The sequence below is a fragment of the Diabrotica virgifera genome, chromosome 3 (genome assembly GCF_917563875.1).
Source record: "Diabrotica virgifera virgifera chromosome 3, PGI_DIABVI_V3a".
NCBI lineage: Eukaryota > Metazoa > Arthropoda > Insecta > Coleoptera > Chrysomelidae > Diabrotica > Diabrotica virgifera.
In genome coordinates, this window is record NC_065445.1 from 128,163,137 (window position 1) to 128,186,774 (window position 23,638).

The following is a 23,638-nucleotide window of genomic DNA, read 5'->3' on the forward strand; positions in this document are numbered from 1 at the left end:
ATAAAAAAAAGTAGATTTTTAAAATTTAAATTTAAACTTTATTTAATAAAATAGGTACACTTACCACTACTTGTTGCATCGGTTATTAAAACGCAAAAAACTATTAGCAATAAAATATTTACCATCATCATTTTGAAGTAACCATAAACATATAAACTATTGTGATTCTATTAATGAATTGTTCTGCAGATATAATAGCAAACTTTTGATAACGCTGCCAGAAAACAGACTTAACCAAAATATACATGGTGTCCCAACAAAAATAAAATTGTACCCTCTAAAATACTTTCACATTCCATTTCATTCCATTTTCAATACTTCCACAAAATTCTTTGAAAATTAATGTCACTACAGTGATTCGTCAGAGTGCCTTTCTCAAGCGATGTATTTTTTCACCTACTTCTACTGAAAGTATATACACTGTATATATTATACAGGGTCTTTGGTAAAGAATGTGCCATAGCTTAACCCTAGATTCCTGAGGTTAAAATAGGTCGATTTAAGCACTTAGCTTACTACAAAAGTTGATAATAACCGAAATACAGGGTGTCAAATTTAAACCTTTTTTATTATTTTTAAATATTTCCTGACAGGCATGGGACAACAACACCAAATTTGGTAAGTGGTGCTGGTACGATATACCCTCTTAAATTTTGTTAAACAAACGTTTCTGGCTACTACCAGAGGCGTACGACGGGGGAACGTGTATGGTTGACCTTTCCCAAATTCTATTTTTTGATTTTCCAATACTTTCTATGTAAATAACGTACTCTTCATTCATAACGATAAAGCCATTAGTTTTCGAGATATTTGAAGCTAAAAACGAAGAAGCATAATAGATTAATCAAAATAAGTGTGCCTTTTCATTTTTAACTTCAAATATCTCGAAAACTAATGACTTGATCGTTACGAATGAAGAGTATATTATTTGCAAAGAAAGTATTGGAGAATCTAAAAAATATACTAACATAGCAGTTACATCAGTGGTGCAGAATTTGGGAAGGGTCATCCATTCACTGTCCTCTGTCGTACGCCTCTGGTATTAACCACAAACGATTATTTAACATAATTTAGTAGGGTGTAGAGTACCTACACTTTCTGCCAAGTACCATAAGGATATGTCAAATAGTTTTATAGTATCGGGCACACATAGTTCTTAAAGTTTTAAATAAAGAATAAATTATTTAAAAAAAGAATACTTCAAAATATTCCGACATATCCGTGTGATACTTGGCAGAAAGTGTTGGTACTGTACACCCTACTAAATTATGTTAACTAATCGTTTCTGGCTACTACCATAGGCGTACGACAGGGGAAAGTGAATGGTTGGCCCTTCCCAAATTCTACGCCACTGATGAAACTGCTATGCAGTTTGACTTTGACAGCCTCTGTTTCGGTTATTATCAATTTTTGTTCTAAGGTAAGTTAGCTTAAATCGACCTATTTTAAACTCGGAAATCTAAGGTTAAGCTATGCCCCATTATTTACCAAACACCGTGTATTTCCTGACCTGTTTGTAGGGAGAAGAGCCGTACTTTTCCTCTCTAGGGAGACAAAGTAGTTTTACTCTTATTGACGCCCTATACTCTATACTTACAGTTTATTTATTGAACACCCTGTATTTTGCAGAAGAGTAAAACACTGTAGCTTCTCATAGTTGATTTTCAAAAGTTCAAGGCACAGTTACACTCCACTATTATATTGATATTACAAAAAGAATAGATACCTGGAAAGTACATAATATGCTTTCCAAAGTTTACAGAAAGATTCAGAATTTATTTCTTAAAACAAATTGGTACTGTTCACAACCAAATACTAAAAAAATCTTATAATTTCTTCAGTATGTTGAACTGAATTAAAAAAGGCAAAAACTGCTTCATGCTCTAACATCATTGCTAGAAACTTCCAACAAAAAAATCAAGCATTGTTATGAAAAGTCGCGTTCGCCTAAAAGCGGCTGAACGCGGTGGTTCTCGACTTGATTAGACCATAATGGAACACTATAACTACACTACTTAAACTCAACGGGAAATTAAACCCCTCAGACACCGCAACCAGCCGACATCCGAGGCTCTAAGAACTTGAACTGACTTGTCTGCTTGGATGCCAAAACTAGAATGAATCTACCGATCTTTTTAACTCAATCTCTCAAAAATTAAACGCCTCTTCCAAATAAGTCAAACCCGCTTGTTAGAATAACTTTTAAAGATATATCCCGGTTTAAGGAATAGAAATTTGAAGTCACGAAACATTTCTACCAGCGACCAATGATCGGTTATTAGAATATCCAGGTTATAGGAATAATTTTGATTGACACGAAGGCAATTCCAATAAGCAGGTTCGACTGTATATCCCACTTCCTACTAATATTTTTTAATCGATCAATTACATACTTAAGGCAATTACTTCATTAAAATCTCGACCAATAGGAAATGCAAAATACGCTTTGGGTTGAACCCGCTTTTGCACACCAAAAACATTCCAGGCAATCATAAAAGTAATAAACAAAACGGACTCTAGTAGTTCGTATAACCTTTTTCCCACCAAAAGTGTTAATTTAGCTTCTCTATAACCGAGGCCTGTTCTCAGGATAACCTCAAAGTTTTCTTCTCAGACCAGTCAGCAAAAATACATTTGGACTTGTTGATCAACTCGGGACTCTGATCGCCACTTGTATAAACATTCCACAGTTCTACTGTCGCCAATAACACATTATTAAACAATTTACGGCTTTGATTCTTTGGTCGGTTCAAAATAATATAAACACTTTTGTGGATAATCGATCTAATATTGTGAGAAAAGAAAAATTGAATAACTCTACGCAATACACAGTACAATTTCTACAACGATAGATTTGTAAGAATTCAACAATCTTCCTCTGAAACACAAACATGATTTAACGAATACAGAATACAGGGTGAAGCGAAAAATTTAATGATTTTCGTACCGTTGCAGATTTATATTTGACAGTTGACACTTATACTGTACCTACTTGATAGTTTTAGTTCTTTAATAAATTTTATTAGTTCGTTACATAAATAAATTATTTAAAAATAAAAAATGACTTGTAATTTAATAGAGGTGGAAAAATTATATGTCTAACATGGGAGTCAAGTGCATTTTCATCTCTTGAATGATTACTGCCCTCCGCTACGCGTCGTTCAGTAAACTTCATTCTCGGGAGGAAAAGTAGCAGTTTGCTCCCTTGTTATACAAATAGGTATTTGTATAATAGATATTTGTGTATCTACACCTACACTTTATAGTGTTTAACTGAATAGGTTGAGGAGTGGGAAACTATTTTTCTTAGGGTGAAATTATATCTAAAGCTGGGATTATAGGCAAAATGCTATAAAAAGCAAAAAAATTTTTGCCTATTTTGCCTATTATAATTGCTTTTTGCACTTTTTCCCTTTTTTCGTAAATTCCGCCTATTTGTGCCTTTTTTAAAATTTCATGGTACTACCCATGATATTATTCTATTACTAAACCATTCTATAATAAAATTTTGGGTCAATAATAAAATATCAATGGTTTGTTTATATAACAGATTTCTAGGAAAATGTACCTGATCGAGACTTGAGGGTTAACTATTTGGAAATCCCTAAGCTTTATTAGTTTATTATCAGTTGTACAGTCGGTTACTGTATCAGAGTTTAGTCACAAATTGCTATATTCTAGTTTAGTTTTGTTGTGTATACCGAAAAGCAAAGAACACGTTTTAAAACGTTTTAAACATTTGTATGAAAAGATGACATCTAAATTAAGGCTATGGATCGCACCTTATTCGGAACTTTCTCTAGAAGGAGATGGAGCATTTTGTAAACCATGCGGCAAATCGGTAAGTTTTATTTTTTCTCTTTTTTCTCGTCCCACAACATAACTAAATTCTAAAGCGGTTTTAGAATTCTAATTATTTTTTTTAATTCTCAGATTTCAAGTAGAAAAAAGTACTTGATTGACCAGCATTGTGGAACCCCACTTCATAAACGTAATTTGGAAAAATTAAATTCCTCTAAGTTAGCCCAAATATCTCTGCGGGATAGTTTAAGCAGTTCAAAAAAAAGGAGGAAGACGCATTTAAATTTGATTTATGCCAGATGATCATTGCATCCAACATTCCTCTATATAAAGTTAATAACCCTAGTTTTAAATGCTTTTTCGAAAAATATCTTAATAAATCCTTACCGGACGAGAGTACATTGAGAAAACATACTGTGGAAAAATGTTATGTGGAATGTATTTCAAAAATTGAGCGGGAGTTAGAGGGCAATTTTTTGTATATTATCGTGGATGAAACGACAGATGTATGCGGCAGGTATATAGCTAATTTAATGATTTGAATTTTCAACGAAAACTTTGCGAGAAAACCTTATTTAGTTGCCGTTAAAGAATTGGAAAAAACAAACAATTTAACAATAAGTCGATTTATACAAGATAGTTTAACAAACCTCTTTTTACCCAACCCTATAACAGTGAATAAAATAGTTTTAGTGATTTCAGATGCTGCGGCATATATGTTAAAAGCTGCTGTTAATTTAAAGATTTTTTATCCTAATTTAATTCATTGCACTTGTGTAGCCCACGGGGTAAATAGAATTGCTGAAGAAATAAGAAATCTGTTTCCGTTGGTAAATAATTTTATAAATTTTATAAAAAAAGTTTTTGTAAATGCTCCGTTGAGGGTGCAAATATATAAAGAAAGACTTCACGGAGTCCCTTTGCCACCTAAACCAGTAATTACAAGGTGGGGAACCTGGCTCGAAGCAGTTTTTTTACTTTGAACACTGCAATGAAATAGAATTAGTTATGTCAGAATTTGATAATGATATTTCCGAAGCCAGTCGAGAAGCAAAAAAAATATTAAAAAATCCCAAATTTAAACAGGAACTCGCTTATATCAATGACAATTTTAAATTAATATTTACCACAATTTCCTTATTAGAAAAACAAGAGATAAATTTATGTGAGTCAGTAAAATTAATAGATAATTTAAAGACGAAAATTAAATCGGCACCTGGAAGTAACGGTCAATTAATTTAAAAAAAAATGAAATATGTTTTCGACAAGAATGAAGGTTTTTCGTTTTTATCTAATGTTGCTAAAGTTTTGAATGGGACATTTTCCGAGGAATTATAATTTATGCCAGATTTATTATCCGCTCTGAAATATGCTCCAATTGCATCTGTTCCTAGTTTATTTATACTAATGTTATGATTATGATGTGTATATACCTGCCTTAAGTTAGTATTACGTTAATTCACTTTGTACCATAAATAATAAGTTATATTCCTTTATTGCCTATATTTTGCCTAAATGTTAATATTCCTGCCATTTTTAATAAAAATCTTTGCCTATATAGGCGCCTTTTTCTTCAATTTTTGTTGCCTATAAATCCGAGCTTTAATTATATCTGTATTTTTTAATTTAATAATTTCCATAGATTCTTGTAAAGATAGCTTAATGTATTTATTTCTAATATGGAGAATTTGGCACTGTTTATTAACAGAATGATTATGATCTAACAGGTAAAGTGCGCACGTAGAATCTGTTTCTCTATTATTGTAAGCCATTTTGTTATGCTATACGTTTATTAAAGTTTATGTCCATCTGACTGATGTAAGTTTTTGGACAATCACCACATGTAAGTTATATACCCCACTCTGTAGTTACTTTTTCTTTTGGCTTTTATTGTTGTTAATGTACTTGCTTAAGTTGTTGTTTGTTCTAAAAGCGGGTGTTATTCCTTTCTTTTCTATGTATCTGGTTATTTTTGTTGATCTCTTGCCTGTATATGACGTAGTCGAGCAGAAGGTACTGGGTTTTTTGTCTGGTGATGGGAAGACTAACTTCAAGGCTTTCTAATGCAGTTTTTGGTCTAAAATTTTGTCTATTGTTTGTTAATTATTTAAAACATTTATTTTCCGAGTTTTACACAACTTGGACAGAAATTTTTATGTGATCGCCGTATATGTACATTGACTGATTAGCTTTTATCAAAGTAATTTGATATTAAATATCACAATACTCTGCTTTCAAGGGACGATTTATTCGAAGAATTAAAACTGTTTTCATACGGAGTATAAAAATAAATAAAGAGTAGACTAAGTTATCCTACATTGAGATTTTAAATGTAGAATCTTGTATTTTTTAACAATAAAACACTGAAAACTTTTGTTTTCACTATTTATGCAAGCTTTATTAAAATTACTGTCACTGCAGCTGTTTGGGCTAAGTGCGTTTCTTAAGTGATGGATTTTTATTATGTGTCTGCACTTTAAAGTCTCTAACTCAGTGTTTCTCAACCTTGTACCATTTGCGACCCAATTTTCCATAATTATTTTCACCGCGCCCCCCCTGGTACAATAACAATCTATTTGTGCAATAATAATGTACCTTGAGTATTTTGACCAAAAACAGTATGATGTTTTCTGCACTGAAAACCAAAGCGTTTCGTATACTATTACCGTTTTCAACATCCTGCCTTTGCGAAACAGGATTTTCCGCGATAGCTGCTTTGAAGACCAAATATAGCTCACAGATAAATATAGAAAAAGAACGTATATTTCTTTTATTTCACCCTGTTTCGATAAACTTTGCTCTGCAAAACAGGCCCAAGGAAGTCTATAATTTACATTAAACTTGTTGATAATTAATTTAGTATCTCTTTATAACTATAGCTCCTTATCAGTGTTCATGTGTATTTTATTTTTCATTTTGTCAGAATTTTGTTTTGATTTGATTTTAGTAAATTAGTTAATATTGTTGGCGTTTTTTCTTTGATATGCTCACGGCCCCCCATTACTAAAAGCGCGCCACCCTAGGGGGGCGCGCCCCACAGGTTGAGAATCACTGCTCTAACTGAATAGGTTGAAGAGTAAGGAGCTATTTGTCTCAAGTTGGTCATTCAGAGTTATGTCTGTGTTTTTTACTTGTGTGTCGCGAAATTTGATTATACTCACTGTCATTAAAGAGATTATTTACCCAAGTGTGCCGTGGCTGAACCAATTTTTAAGTTAGTGTGCCTCAATCTAAAAAAGGTTGGAAACCGCTAATCTAGAAGTTAAAGTGCGTACGTAGAATCCGTTTCTTTCTATTATTGTAAGCTCTTTTATGTTCTGCTATGCATTTGTCAAAGATTCTGCCAGTTTGACCGATGTAAGTTTTTGGGCAGCCGCTACAAGTCAGTTTGAATACACCACTCTGTAATTGCTTTCTCTTTTGGCTCTAATTGTTCTTAATATATTTGCCTAAGTTGTTATTAGTTCGGAAAGCTGGTGTTATTCCTTTCTTTCTTATGTGTTTGGCTATTTTTGTTGATATCTTGCCTGTATTACGTGATAACGCAGACGGTACTGGATTTTTTCTGTGGTAGTTGCAAGACTAATTTCAGAGCTTCCTTATGTAGTTTTTGGCTTAATATTGTATTATTAGTTTATCGTTGGAGCCATTGTTTACTGCTATTTCTTTAATGATATTCAATTTTATCGCGAAATTATTTCTTGGCATGGGAATTTCTGTCAGTCTATCTAACATGCCATGGTAGGCTGCTAATTTATGTTTTGTAGGATAAGATGATGAATTGTATATGGTTGTGTCAGTATGGGTAGGTTTATAAAATGAATTATTCATCTTTGTTTTGTACTCTGGTATTTTTTTAATCTAGAAAATTTATGGACGGGTTCTGTTCTGCGTCGATTGAAAATTCAATAGTATTATGGAGTGAATCAATCTATAATAAAAATTGGTAATTTTGCCTGTTAGCTCCTGTAACGTCTAGCTAATAGTTTAAAAGCTACATGTTCATTAAACGCTTCTTTATTAATCAAGTTTATAAATAGTAAAGTAAACATCCCTGGTTCATGTGTTAATCAGTGACATTTAAACTGTAACAATGGTCTCGTGTGATGTGTCGCGGACTATTGTAAATTATTGTAATATCGGACATTACGACATTAAAACGGCGTTTTAATGTAAAAAATTTACGCTAAAACTTTGATGAGCACTTACTTTAGTAATAGTAACAAAGTTAGTCATTAAATTACCAGCTTTGTTAATTCTTGTGCTCTTTTTACAACGTTATTGGGTCGTCTTTCGAATTGTAATTTATTACATTGCTTGTTACGCTCTAAATTGTAGTAAGATTGCTATCCTAATTTGTTGTTCATCTTTCTATATTTTTGTTGAACATGTCTTTCCTTTATTTCTATTCTAACCTGATTTGAACCAATTCTTCTGCAAATATCTTCTGCCATCCACTTCAGTAAAAAGAGCTAGATGAAGCAACACCTGATAATAAAAATTGGTTTGTCATTGTCTTAAATTTACCTAACCATTCTTTTTATAAATCCGGCCTTATTCGTAATGATCTGAATTAATAGAAAATAATAATATTTCTACCTTTTAAAAAATTGTTACGGTAGAATTATAAAAAAAAAACAATTTAAGTCAAAGCTGGTAAATATTTCAATGTCGGCATTTGTATGCACTTTTAAGTATATAACTTGTTAACTATTATTAATAATAACAAATAGACTAGAATTTAGATTTGAACTATACCAACTAAAGGAGTATGCAGGATGCAGGAAGCATTACAGTAGGCTCTTCAAGAAGACGTTTGACATCATGAAAAACCCCAATAATTTTCTGCCATGCAACATGCCAGAATAGATCAACGATATATCAATCTGGATGAAGATAAGATAACGATAAGATAATCTTAAGATTACCGGTATACCTATAAACTCACAGAAAAAGTTGCGATACACATAGAAGTAGATTGCAGTTAGGGGATTTCCCTAAGGAGATTTGAACTCGCGACCGCTAAGTTTTTGCGCTTTTATATTTATGTATGATGATATTAGTATCCATTATTTTCTTGTAAACTTTTACAAGAATAAAAAACCGCTAAACGCCGTAAAAATGAGTGGCGCATACAATATTCCAGCTACAAAAGATCTGATATGAATATTACGTAGCGCGAAAATGTATTTTCATTTTGATGCACAATAAAATTTTAGTTTTATTTTAAAATATTTTTCCATAATATTTGCTAAATTTGAAGTAAAATGCGCCACAAAAGAGCAACTTTGATACAGTTTGAATTTTGAAACTCTTTTGTGGCGCGTTGAGATGCTCTTTTACCACCTACTGCCATCGGTGCGATCACTCACAGACCCGAATATGGGCTCAAACAGCTTCCATATTAGTTTTGAGGAGCAGTCAGATTTTTTAAAACGTGTATCGTCCATTGCTTCAGGGAATGTATCAGGTACGACTTTTTCGAAAAACGAAGTTATGGTAGATGAGCTTGCAATAGCACTTGCGCTGGCCTTGTTTCGAGCATATTAGATGCGCCTTGAGCAATGGCCGTTGTGTGGGTGCTCTTCAAGTTTGACAAGGTCGCTAATGCAATCCGGCCGGGACGCTGGGACAGGAATCTCAAACCAGGACCGTCCCGGTCAAACCGGGGATATGGTTAGCCTATATATAGGGAAATTTCTCATGTTGCAAACTCCGACTGAAATATAACAATATTTGTAAAATCGGTTTGTGTTTATTCCTTTTTCTGTCTTTATTACCAACATGTACTAATGTTATAATGAACTAATTTTACTAACTAACATAACCTTTATTTTTAGAATCTCCACAAAAAGAAGACGCAAAACAATCGGGTGAACCGAGAGAAGTAGTAGCAATAGAAATACCAAAAGCTTCTTAAACTTATAATAATATTTTGAATACATTGTTAAATAAAAATAAATAAATAAATAAATAAATAAATAAATAAATACTTTATTTTCTTTTAGACAGACAGAGTCTGTATAGAATTAGTCAAAAGTAATACATTAAGTGAATATAACAAACAATTAAACAATTTCACTACACAAACTAACAATGAAAATACATTTAAAATTGAAGAAATTCTTCAACCGTATAAAAAGTGTGTGTCATCAGAAATTCCTTTAAATTTAGTTTAAAGCTTGTCAGGCTCCTACACAATTTTATATGCGCTGGTAATCTATTATAGAGTCTTTGTCCCATTATACCCGGGGACCTGCAATATATACAGGGTGAGGCAGATAACTGGCCTATTAGAAATATCTCGAGAACTAAAGACAACAGAATCATGAAAATTGGAATAAGGGGGTTTTGAAGGATGATCTATTAAATGAAAATATTTTCATCTCTTTGCAACTTCCGGTTATACTGGAAGTTGCTTATAACTTCGTTTTTTTAAATGGGACACCCTGTATATTTTTACATTTTTGGATTCCCTTCGATGTCTTCTTTCTTAAAATATCAGGTTTTGTAATATTATACAGGGTATTTTAAAAGATAATTACGTTTTTTTATTAATTTCGTAGCAAAATTCACACCCTGTAGAATTGTAGTAGTTTGACATCTAAAACTCTACTTACGTTCAAATAATTTTTAATATACTCTACTATTGTTAAGAATCATTAGTATAGCTAAATTTTTAATTTTAGTATACAGGGTTGGTCGAAAATCGGAATGAGTATTTTCTGAGTTTTCTTAAATGGAACACCCTGTATTTTAGTATTGTCATGAAATGATATTTTAAGGTACGTTTTTATTTCTTAAGCATTCCCTATACCCAACTGCTTTAATTTGTGCTTAATTGTTAATCGCACCAACAATCTTAACTAAGTAGGTATTTCGATAGCTAAACCATTATTGGTAATTTTAAGGACCAGTCTGGATTAATATGTATTTATTTCTGAAAAATTATTTGGGATTGAGTATTTTCACGGCCAACCTAATAAAATTTTACGTATTTTTTTTGCAATTAATGTTTAGCTTGAATCACCAATAACTCACAAATTAAAGCAGTTAGGTATAGGGAATGCTTAAGAAATAAAAAAGTACTACAAACTATCATTTCACTACAATACAAAAATACAGGGTGTTCCATTTAAGAAAACTCAGAAAATACTCATTCCGAGTTTCGACCAACCCTGTATACTAAAATTAAAAATTTAGCTATACTAATGATTCTTAACAATAGTAGAGCATATTAAAAATCATTTGAACGTAAGTAGAGTTTTAGATGTCAAACTACTACAATTCTACAGGGTGTGAATGTTGCTACGAAATTAATAAAAAAACGTAATTATCTTTTAAAATACCCTGTATAATATTACAAAACCTGATATTTTAAGAAAGAAGACATCTAAGAGAATCCAAAAATGTAAAAATATACAGGGTGTCCCATTTAAAAAAACGAAGTTATAAGCAACTTCCGGTGTAACCGGAAAAATGAAAATATTTTCATTTAATAGATCATCCTTCAAAACCCCTTTATTGCAATTTTCATGATTCTGTTGCCTTTAGTTCTCGAGATATTTCTAATAGGCCAGTTATCTGCCTCACCCTATATTTCCCCTACACCTTGGGGCACGCAAGGTATCTTTATATCTAGTATTCATGTTATGTATTTGCCCATTGGTTTTAAAATTTTCGAGGTTATTAAATATATATATACAAGTCTCCAGAATATAAATACAGGCCAATGGCAATATTTTGAAATTTTGAAAGTACTGCCTACAACTTGTTTTATGAGGGATACCAGCAATAGTCCGTATTATTCTTTTTTGTGCAAAAAAGACTTCATTGATATGGCAACTTGATCCCCAAAAACAAATCCCGTATCTCAAACGAGATTCGGCTTGGGCACAATAAAGCATTATTAATTGTTTCTCCGTTAATACTTGTTTTAAATTTCGAAACAAAAAAGTTACTGAGTTTAACCTTGCGGTCAGCGTATCACAATGTTTCCTCCAATTAAGACATTCATCTACATGAAGTCCTAAGAACTTTAATGATGAAACAAGTTCAATATCATTATTATTTATATTTAAGTTAATTGGGTTAATACATCGATGCCTATTATGAAACTGCATGAAAAGAGTTTTTTGGGTGTTCAACAATAAATAATTATTACTGAACCAGTTGTAAAGATCTGACAGTAAGCTATTACATTTGGACTTCAAAGAAGTATCAGGTCCATTGACTATTACATTTATGTCGTCTGCAAATATCGTGAAATGTCCATCCGAGTTAACCGAGACAACATCGTTTACATAAATAAGAAAGAGAACAGGTCCTAAAATTGAGCCGTGCGGTACACCTATGTCAATATCGAGATAGTTGGATTTATGCGTCGCATTTGATAATTTTCCTTTTTCTGTTAAGCTGACGTATTGACGACGTGCAGTTAAATATTATGTTAACCAATTTAACGCACGTCCTTGAATGCCGATATTTTTTAATTTATAAAATAAAATTTCGTGATTGACACAGTCGAAAGCCTTACTAAGATCACAAAATATCCCAACAGGACTCTCTCCAGTATCTATTAAAGATGCGAGAGTATCATAAAAGGAATGCATTGCTGTATGGGTAGATTTTTTGGACTGGAAACCATGTTGGTTACTAACAATCACTTTATTCGTCTGTAAAAATGAGTTAAGTCTTTGTAAATAACTGTACTCAAAAATTTTTGAAAATACCGAAGAAATTGTTATTGGGCGGTAATTATTTACTTGTTTTGGGTCACCTTTTTTGGGTCACCTAAAGCTATGTATATCAGTTTAGTTTTATAATTACCAGAGAACGGCAGTTCTCGTCAGTGGCGCACAACCTAACTCCCCTACACGCGGCACTATATAGAAACGAAATTTTCGATTTTCTAAATCTGACTGAATTGAAAATTGGGCCAACTCCCATTTTAATGCTCAGGAAAATATTCACCCATTCATATGTCAACCATCCATTTTGGTCCACGGGTGTGGATTTTACGGCCCTTCCTATTTAGGGTCTGTTTTTCGTTCTCGTCCCCAAAACTCCCAAAAACGTCGAAAAAATAACTCCGACCTTTGCGGCTTATGATAGTAATGATCATTACCTTTCTATAACGCATGTCTAATTTTGAAAATCGGTTATACCATTCAAAAGTTACCGAGCTCAGAAATATGACTAAATTTTTATTTAAAAAAGGGAAAATATTTGTCGATATGTATGTATGTGGAAAAGTTAAACCGATCTGAATTTTTTTTTTCTGTTTGAAGAGGGGTCAGGGTCGAATTAGAACCGATGTAGTTTGTGACTTTTGACTACCTATAAGCCAGCTATAGGACTTGGTAAGTACAAAACGGCATATTTTTTGGAGGTATATATCTTCGGTTTAAGAAGAGACAGTAGAACCGCAAGTACACCAAATCAATAGTACTGAGTTAAGCTTTCAAATGGCATTTAAGCCGCCAGGATCAGACATACACACTTCTCAGTATATCCGAAAAACTGAAAAACTAAACTTTGAAAATTTTGGTTTTTCGACCATTACTCAAAATTTCCACCTACGAATTGCGCCAATAACTAAGCGTTTGTAGAAGGACTCTAGGGGAATCTAACGGTGTACACCTCATATCCGGGAAAATTCGAATTTTTAAACGCATTTATTTAGTTCAATAATTTGCGTCAAATCTTTGGACGTTAATTTGACTGCCTTTTCTCCAATGCAAATGAATGAAAATTTGCAGACATAGGCATTCGCGGGAACAATACACGAATAGTCAATAAAAATTTTTTTATGGGTATTAATTGTTAAAATAAAAAAAAAACATTTTAATGGAAAATGCTTAAATTCTCTTGTTTTTTACAATGTAAAAACTTGAAATTTTTACGGATTGTAGCTAATGATATGAACTATACATAATTTCACTTTTTACGTTAATTGTTTACGTTATGCTTCATAAATAAACAATAAAGTTTCAAATTTTTTGCCGATTCCGACTACTTTTCATGTTAGTATATCATATGTGTTATACATAGGGAGCGGATTTATATGCGATCAATTTTGAGGAAATACGCGCATATATATGCAGCAAAAAATTACGAAATATGCGCAAGATATGCAAAAAAATTCAAAAAATGCGCATTTCGAGAAACCACAAATTTTCTGTTCTATTCTATTCTAGGGGTTTTTTTACTCTCAATCTTATTTATTATCTTTCAAATAAAATCATTATTTTTTATATATGCAATGTATTCACATTTTTTACAAAAACTGATACCAGTAGTTACATATTTAAAATAAAACAACAATATGACTATATAAAATATATCTTTGATTATAATTCACTACAATGTGTTTTTCCAATTTTTTTACGAGGAAACATTTTCTTTGATCAGATAAAATATTTTTATAACTTGAAAAACTCCTTTCAACATCAACAGAAGTAATTTCCGTTAGATAATCGTAAAACTATGGTTAAAGGTGTAAATTCTCTTAACAGTAGGGGATTTAGAAGAATCACCAGAATTATAGGTATGATAATAAAAGTAAATAAAATTCGGATTCCCCGGTACACCATCCTTCATCATTTTAACATCCTACAATCATTTTATAACGGCGTACTATAAGCACTATAAGTACTTTGTGTAAAGATCGGGTATTTTCTAAGAAAAAATGAAAAGGCAATGAATGAGCCGTCTCTCTTCAGGTAGTTCTCGAATTAATAGAACAGCCTGTGCGGGGAAATATTTTGTATCGAATTAAAAAATTAAAAATTTTTTTGGACTTACATGTTTTTAAATAGGCACAAAATAGGCATTTTTTTTTAAATATGCAAAATTTAGTAAAGTTCTCAAATATGCGAAATATGCATGCAATATGCATTTAGCATAAAATCCGCTCCCTAGTTATACATATTTTAATAAACATGACGACATATGTTAATGCTTGAAAAGTGTAAGACTAAAAAGTAAAAAATAAAAAAATATGAAAAAATTTTTTTTAAGAAACGCTTTTCTTTAGTTACGAGTGACTAAAATAAAAATATAAAAAATCAACTAAAAAGCAAAAAATAAAAAATCGAAAAAATCTAACACATTCGTTAAAGAAAAGCGTGGGGCGAAAACCGTTTATTCGATTTTTTCGATTTATTTATTTTTTAATTTTTTGCTTTTTAGTTGATTTTTTTATAAAATTTTTAATTTTAGTCACTCGTAACTAAAGAAAAGCGTTTCTTAAAATTTTTTTTTCATATTTTTTTATTAAGTTACAGGCTTCATACGTTTTATCAAATCTGTTTCTTATGGGAAAAACGGTTTTTCAAGCTCAATAGATCCTGTAATAGCTTCGGTTATCATACTTGACCTTAGATTCATCAGATACTTCTTATCAATACGTTTCAAACTCATGTTTAGTGATCAAAATCGGTTAAGCCGTTTAGAAGTTCTTAAGCTACAAAAGTATAATCCAATTAACGATTATTCCCTAAATGATTTATGTAGTTGTAGTGGTTACGACGTCAAATTTGATCTGGCAACGGGCAATTCGAGTTCATTTACCGGCCATCCCAATATTTTTTTTCAATCAATTTCGAATAGAAAAAGATCTAGTGTGCATTCGATGGACACTAGATCATTTGGGAGATAATGCGACAAAGGCGACTATTTATAAAGTTTAACATGTAATCGAGAAACATTGCATTTAACTTCATACAATTAATTTATAAATAACTTTGAAAAACTCCTGATATAAGAATAAAAAACCGCTAAACGGCGTAAAAATGAGTGGCGCATACAATATTCCAGCTACAAAAGATCTGATATGAATATTACGTGGCGCGAAAATGGATTTTCATTTGATGCAAAACAAAATTCTAGTTTTCTTTTAAAAGATTTTTCCATATTTGCTAAATTTGAAGTAAAACGAGCCACAAAAGTGTAACTTTGATACACAGTTTAAATTTTGAAATTTTTTTGTGGCGCGTTTACTTCAAATTTAGCAAACATTATGGAAAAATCTTTTAAAATAAAACTATAATTTTTTTGTATCTTTGATGTAGCTCTTTTGTAGCTGGAATTTTGTATGCGCCACTCATTTTTACGGCGTTTAGCGGTTTTTTGTTCTTGTATGGTTTTTACAATAAACCAAAACGCTCTTAAAGGTCATGAGCGTCTACTATAATGGTCATTTAAAATTTCTTAATTTTTTTTATGCTATTTAAATCTTACTAAGGTCAATAAAGGGGCGTCAAAAAAAGTCAAATTACTTTATTTATGGATTTCCTACATGCACTTGGATTTAAAATATATCGCTGAACTCACTTCATACATTTGCATCAAACAAAGTATAGGGCCAAGCACAGATTTGTTTGTAGTACCTAAACGCCCCATTGCCCTCAATCGCAACCCCTTGAACGAAATTAATGAAGCATGTTTCAGAACCCGCCTAAGGAAAAGCCTAACCTAAACTAACCCTTAACACAGGAGACTGTTTAAATATTAGAAGATCCACTAATATGCACAAATTCTAGTGTTGAGGATCTCCAGTGTCGGTCATTTGCTTATTTCAATGAGTCGTCAGCCATCATCATCATGCAATCTCTTTACCTTTACCCATATGCAGGGTCGGTTTTCCTAATTGCATTTTTTCATAAGCTTCTATCTTAACAGAACAACCCCGTTTACCCACATATTCTTCCTAAGCGTCCCCCTGGGTCTTCTTTGGTTTTCCTCCCCTACTTTTTCCAGGAATCCGCAGTTCAGCAGTTCTTCATATTAGATGATTAGCGTCTCGAAGCTGAACAAGATCTCCACCTATGCTTCCTTATGAAACCATCTTAACCTATGCTCCCTCATTTTTGAGTCAATTGGTGCCACCCTTAGACTTCCTCTAATATACTAGTTTTTAGTCTTATTACTGTTCTTGTCACTTCACTCATCTATCATAGAATAATTTTCGCTTCAGCTTCATTGTAATTTTTCTATCACACTACACACCTCTCGCTTCCCTCAACTTCAATCATCCAACCTTAATTTTACTGCATGCACCTCCATCTGTTTCTCCATTACTGTGAAATAATACCTACCGCTCCTAGGTACTTAAAAATATTACTTTTCAGAAAAATTTTATCATCCCGAGATATAATTTTATTTGTAGTAACCATTGAAATATTATGCCTAGACTCAGCATACTCACCAAAAAAGCGTAACGCGGAAACAGCATGCAAAAAGTCGATCGGTGGTCTATCTATCTCTTATAACCAAGCGATTCCGCGCATGTGACTGACAAAGATGGCTAGACCACTCAATCCTATGTCGACGTTACACCTTGATGCATTGAGTGGCATATCCCTAGTCAAGTGTCTATGGTAGTATCATATCACTTACATGTCTATGGTAGTAACCCCATCCTTAAATGAACATCTCAAATACTCTTATAGGTTAGGTTAGGTTGAAGAAACAATATTTTACTTTAGGAGTCAATACTAAAACCCATTCGAACCTACGAAAACCAGCTTTGCCGTACAGCAAGAAGTTTAAACAGACATTCTTCAGAGGTTTAATCAACTGTTAATGTTTATCTTATTAAAGTGCTTATCCACTATAGATGGTGGCGACCACTGTAAATAGTGCTCTATTTATTGCTGCTCTAATTACATTTATTGGTGTCATTCCCATTTATGTGGTTCCTCTGCTGACCCTCGAACTTGTATTTCTTCCTTGAAAACAAACTGCGCTACAGATGGTTTTACTTCTCATTTCTCATGATGTGCTTCTCCTTCTTCTTCTTGATGTGCCTATTCGTGACGAATGTTAGCGATCATCATGGCAATCTTATCTTATCTTAACAAATTGAAAAGTCTCAGATGCAGAATCCACCACTTTAATAAAATTAAAATGGTAAATAGTTATTTAAATCTGAAACTGTTCGTGTTGAAAGTTTTTTCTGGTACATCCTTAATCTGCGACTTTAACAATTTATAAGACCGCAGACGACGAATATAGAAAACAAAAAAGCTGTTTTTCGATTCAGAGGAGTGCAAGCCAGCGCTGTTGATAAAGCCTGAAATGGTGGAAACAGCTGTCCGGCGATTGTGCATCCCTCTGAATCGAAAACAAGCAAAAACCTCTTTTGCTTTTTTATGTTATCTTATCTGCAGCAGCTCGGAAAAGCTGCAGTTTGTATGAACCAGATTCTGTTATTCTTCAACAAGGATGTTCTCTTTCTTCCTAGACCCCGCTTTCTAAATATATTTACTTGCAGGATGGCTTCTAGGAGGGCTTATCTAGATTCATTTCGCATAATATGTCCGAAGTATTACAACTTTCGAGATCTAATGGTGGTCAGTACCTCTTGTTTCATCTTCACTGTTCTGAGGACCTCCTTATTTGTGACTCGGTCAGTCCACAGGATTTTATGTATAATATAATTTTTATATAATTTTTTTTTGCAATTTAACCACATCCCAAATGCTTCCAATTTTCTGCACGTATCTTCGTTCAAAATGTACGATTAAATACCATAAAAAAGAATAGAGAATCGCAGTATTCTTACTTTTATAACAATACAGAGGTTGTGGTTCTTGAATAATGGCCCCATCCGGTTGAAGATGGATCTAGCTTTTGCGAAGCTCTCTTATATCTTAGTTGTTAATCCTTTCCTCTGGAAGTTGTGACTGGCTGAATGGCAAAAGCCTATGCCAAAAAAAAAAAAAAAAAAAAAAAAAAAAAAAATCCTTTCCTCATTTATTATGATGCCGAGGTAGTTGTAGTGCGTAACTTTTTCTGCAAGCAAGCAAGCAATTTGATTCAACCCGACCTGTGGGAGATGTTCACCCTATCGAAAAAAGTAAATTCGGGTGTAACAATTCATTGGGGCGAGGTGTTTTGACCCGAGTGAAAACAGGGATCACCCCACCTCGCTCCAATGCCCCAGGCCATCCCTTTCCCCCCATAGCACGCTGATGCGCGATGGGGGCACAACTATCTTAGCCAAATGCTCTTCACAATGGAATCCTGGGTAATAAGAAACCAATGTGGTGCCCTAATCGAATTCAAAACTAGGCCAGCGTGAAGCGCTCTATGCCTTTATCTTTTGATTACTTATCCGCGGAACTAAAATTTCTTTCTTGGGCCCCAAGTCATTGTACCAAGCCCCACTGAGCTCAGTCCAATGGCTTGGTGCTCAAGTATTTTTTGTTATTATGTTTTTATTGTTTTCTTTGGTGGCTTGCGCCTTTTTCTTGTTTTTTATATTTTTTTGGGGCTTGCGCCTTCTATTTTTCTAAGAGCTGACTTTACCTGATCGTGATGTTGGACCTACGCTTTGGTTACGTGTTTCTTCAGCACTTGGTGTTTTCGAGCTACGAACTATCTACTATTACTTATTTATATTCTTTATCACTTTGCTTTCCCTTTCTCTTTATGTCTCTCTTTATTTACTTTATTTACTTTACTTTATTCAACTATTTGTTGTTTAGGACGTTTGTGCTTCCATCGGTGGAAAGCGTCATACCCTAACATCACTCGCAATATGGGACTTGGGTGGTGCTCTTGGTGAACTCTAATTTAACCCTCGCCTTGTCTGTCATCATTTCGGTGACTCTCACCTGTTGTAGTTCTCTGAACAGGAATCTTTCAGCGACATATTTCGGGACTCTGGCTGCTTCTCTTACGCTGCTGTTGTGAACCGCTTGTATCTTCTTTTTGTGAGTTTTAGTTACTTGTCCCCACGCGAGAGATGCATATGTTAATACCGGTAATATTATGCTGTTTTATTAGTCTTAACCAGTCTGCTCAGCAGAGGTGACAGGACCGCTCCCTGTGGTACCCTAGCCTCCGGGCTTCCGAGCTCGGACAGGACTTGTCCTATTCGAACTCTGAAACTCCGGCCTAAGCACGAGGAGATCAGCCTCGTCATCGCCCCGCTGTGCCCATAACCTCGCATTTTATATAGGGGCGTTTTATATAGGGCATAAGGGGCTCATATTATGAGCCCCTTATGCCATACTCTGTCGAAAGCTTTGCTTATGTCCAGGAATACTGCTCCAGTGTACTGCTTATCGTTGAATCCAGCTGCTATGTACTGAGTTAACCTGAGTACTTGTAGCTCGCTGGAGTACTCTGCTCTGAATTAGAATTGAGCTTCTGGGATTATCTCTAATCTGTTTGTTTCCGCTTGCAGTCTGCTGAGAATAATTCTTTCCACTATCTTGCTGATCGCTGGTAGTAAGATGATTGGCCTGTTCTGCGGGAATGTGTGGTTCTTGTCAGGTTTTGGAATCATATTGACATGGGCCTCTTTCCATCTATTCGGGAATATGTTATATCTTAGTATAGCGTTCACTATGTTTGTAAAATACACTATAGCTCTTATAGGCAAGTACTTTAGGGCTCTATTTGTTATTTCGTCTACACCAGGTGCTTTTCTCGGTGAACTGTTTTTCATATGTTCGTTTATTTATTCCGGTGATGTTGGGGGATGATGTCCTTTGGATCCTCTGGTCTTTCTTCTTGCTCTTCGACTTCTTCCATGAAGTCTACGTCCTCGTCTGGGTGGTAGTTTAACCTGCATTCTCTTTCGAGTGTGGACCTCATCACCTCTGTTTTTTCTTCTATGGTATATACCATGCCTTTTCTCCATGTAATGGGGGGATGGGTTTTCTGTCGCATCTTATCCTTTTCTGGAGCTTCCAAATATTTTTCATGTTTGAGTCTAGTTCTTCCATCTCTTGTACAAAGTTGTCCAATTTTTCGCTGCGGCGTTGTCGAAGAGCCTTTTTGACCTCTCTGTTTAATGTGTTTGCCCAAGTTTTGTCTACTCGGTTTCTTGTTCTTCTGGCTATTGGTTTCGCTCTTTTTTTTTCCCTATCAAGTCTTGTACTTCTTGTGGTATGTCTTTGAACCTTCCTGTGTGGATCTCGACTTCTTCCTCTGTTGTGCTGTTTCTAATTGCTTCTTGGATGATGTTTTCTAGCTCTAGGACTTTTTCTTCTATTTGTTGTGGGTTATTTATAACTGGCACTGTATTTATTTCTTCACTCACTAATCTTTTATAATTTGTCCACTTTATTTTTTTTATTCTTTTCTGCGGGTTTGTTTCTTCCCATGTTCCTAGTTCTAGTAGAATGGAGTTGTGGTCTGTTGTTCGTTCGTTTTGGGTGATTAGTTCTTCTTGCAGTCCTAGTTTTTTTGTCACCACGATGTCGATGTGGGTGGGAAGTCCAATTCCTGGGAAGTGTGTTGGTTCTTCTGGGCCCATTGCCACTGTTTCATCGTTATTTTCTATGTAGCTATTTAGTAGTCGTCCATTTCTGTTCGTAGCTCTATCGTTCCAGTTGGGCGATCTTGCATTTAGGTCTCCTATTATTATTGATGTTTCGGCGATGTTTAGGAACGCATCTAGGTCATCGTTCATTAGTGGGTCTTACGATCTTACGTAGGCAGATGTTATTCTGACTGCACCTTGCCTCATTTTCACTTCTATTGTTGTTGCCTCCATGTTTACCAGTGGTGGAGTCGTGAGTCTTGTGTGTTTAATTCCCTTCTTGACTAGGATGGCCGTTCTTCCTGATCTTCTTGTGAGGTCGTTCGTGTACATCGTACCCAGGGAACTTTAGGTTAAAGTTGTTGGTAAGCTTAGTTTTCTGTATTGCTACGATGTCCATCTCGTATCTGTTGGCGAGTTCATCTATGATGTTCTGGTTTGTTGATATGCCGCCCGGGTTCTAGGAGCCTATCCTCAAGTATCCCCTATCTGCCTGCATTAGTTCTGTGTCTGCCTGGTGCCTAGGATATCTTCTTGGACTACCTAGTCACTATGTTGGTTACCGTTCTGACTAGGTAGTCTTCGTCTTGGGGGATCGCTGTGGTGTTTTGCGTTTGTGTTTGTTGCTTGTTTGATTGCGTGGCTTGGGCGTAGCATACCCCGGTTGCCTGTTGTCTTCTGGGCGTCTGTTGTTGTGGCCTTCGTGGAGATGGTCTTCCCCAGGTTGGGCACCTAGGGCATCCTCTGTAGTTGGCTGGGTGGCTTCAATTGCATTTTGCACATGCCTTTACTTCTCTAGCTCGTTTACACAGCTTTGTAGGGTGATCTTCGCCGCATTTCACACACTTGGGGTCCTTGTGGCATGCGTTCTGGGCATGGTGGTAGCCTTAGCAGTTGAAACACTGCGTTGGTCCTGTTGCTTTGGGTAGGTACCCTACCACGACCTTCATGTGGCACAAATTGGAGATCCGCTTTGCCCTCTCAACGTCCTCATGATCCAGAGCCAGGACGAACATTGGGAGTTGTCTCTTGGGGCCGACTCTGGTAGACTTATTCTTCGCTGCATGACAGATAATCTGATATTATGCTGCCATTTCTTCTTGGATTGCCTTCTCGGTGGTGTTGGTGGGCAATCCTCTTAAAACCACTCTGGGTTTTTTATCTTCGTCGTCTAATGGGAAGGCTATCCATTGTAGCCTCTTATCTGTGTTTTCTGTAGCCTTATATGTCTTCGCGTAGTTCTCTATTATCCTCATCATTTTTCGGTAGTCTTCCGGGCTTTTCGCCTGGATGATAGTTTCCCTTGGTGGCTCCGAACAGCTCTCTCATCAGTTCCTTTTGGTCTGCTAGTTCTTTTAGGAGCTCATCTTTGCCGTTGTTATCTTCGGCACTCGCTTCGTTGGCTGTCCTAGCCCTTTTGGTGGTACCTCTGCCTGCCTCGTCGGGGAATTCTTCCTCCATGGCCTCTACTTCTAGGTTTTCCTTGTCTTTTTTCTTTTCCTCTGATTTCTTTTCCTCTCTTTATTCTCTCTCTTCTTTTTAGACTTTTCCTATTTCTTCTCTCTCCTAGGGAGTTTAAATTCCCCGTCTCTGTTACTTTTGTCATCCCCAGTTGAATAACCGTCAGTTTCATCGGTTTTTAGCTCCTGAAACAGGTTAAGATTCACTTTACGTGAATCTTCATAGGTTGGCGGAGTGGCCATAGAAAGGGGAGGTGATCGAGACCTAGCTCGATCAGTCATCTGGAGGCGCATAGTCCTAATTTTGATGAGCCTTTTTGCAGCCGTCTGGCCCGATGCCAGCACGGTTTTAGAGTCGTCTTCCCTGGAGCTATCGCGGCTGTTCATTAACCCAGACAGAACTGGATTAATGTTCCTCTTGCTGATTCTCGTTCTACTGACCCAGGGGCCGGGGCTGCCCGATGTAGGTTTCTGAAAAACTACACCTTGCAGTGTCGATACCCTAACGGAGGCACAGTAGAAATCCCGTAACGGGCTCACGTCGAGCCCGTTTTGCTTTTTCCGCTAACCAATCTCTAGCTGTGGCGTCTCAGAGAATCCAATAAAAACCAAACTCCCTAAGTTCACCACATCCCGAAGATTAGCCTTTGCCTCTGCTTCTCACCTCAGACAGTAAGAAGCGCCCGACTGCTTGCCACGCTTATATTCGCGGCTGAACTTAGAAGTTCAACAGTCAAAGTCACTCCCAATCCTTCGGCTTCTCTCGGCTGGTTCTCCGCTGCGCTGGAACGTCTGCATCGGCCGGTGGCTGGCACTGGACTGCGTCACTTTTTCTACAGGTGTTTAGTTGATTAGGGTTGACCTTCTGTTATCTTTTTCTTGGTAATGATCATAAGTTCTGTCATCTTTACGTTTAGCAAAGTCGGGATAGCATTTGACCTTGCAATACGAGCTGCCCCAAATTTTATTTTTCTTATCTTTAGGGGGGTCAATAGTAGTATAAATTTAAAATCTCGACTAACTTTGACCGTTGCGTTAAGCGCTGGTTTCCTCATAAGCGGTGCCGATAAACTGAGAGCGTAACGCTGCGATGAAT

At 35.2% G+C, this 23,638-nt stretch overlaps 1 protein-coding gene across 1 annotated transcript in view; it reads right to left on the bottom strand.

Moving 5' to 3' along the window:
* Positions 1–184, bottom strand: part of LOC126881307 (C-type lectin lectoxin-Lio3-like) — a 31,963-nt gene extending 31,779 nt beyond the window's left edge. The window contains exon 1 of the mRNA XM_050645510.1: positions 65–184. Coding sequence (XP_050501467.1) covers positions 65–131 — 67 coding nt within the window. The 5' untranslated portion in view covers positions 132–184. The remainder of the gene's footprint in view (positions 1–64) is intronic.
* Between the last annotated feature and the right edge of the window lie 23,454 nt (positions 185–23,638).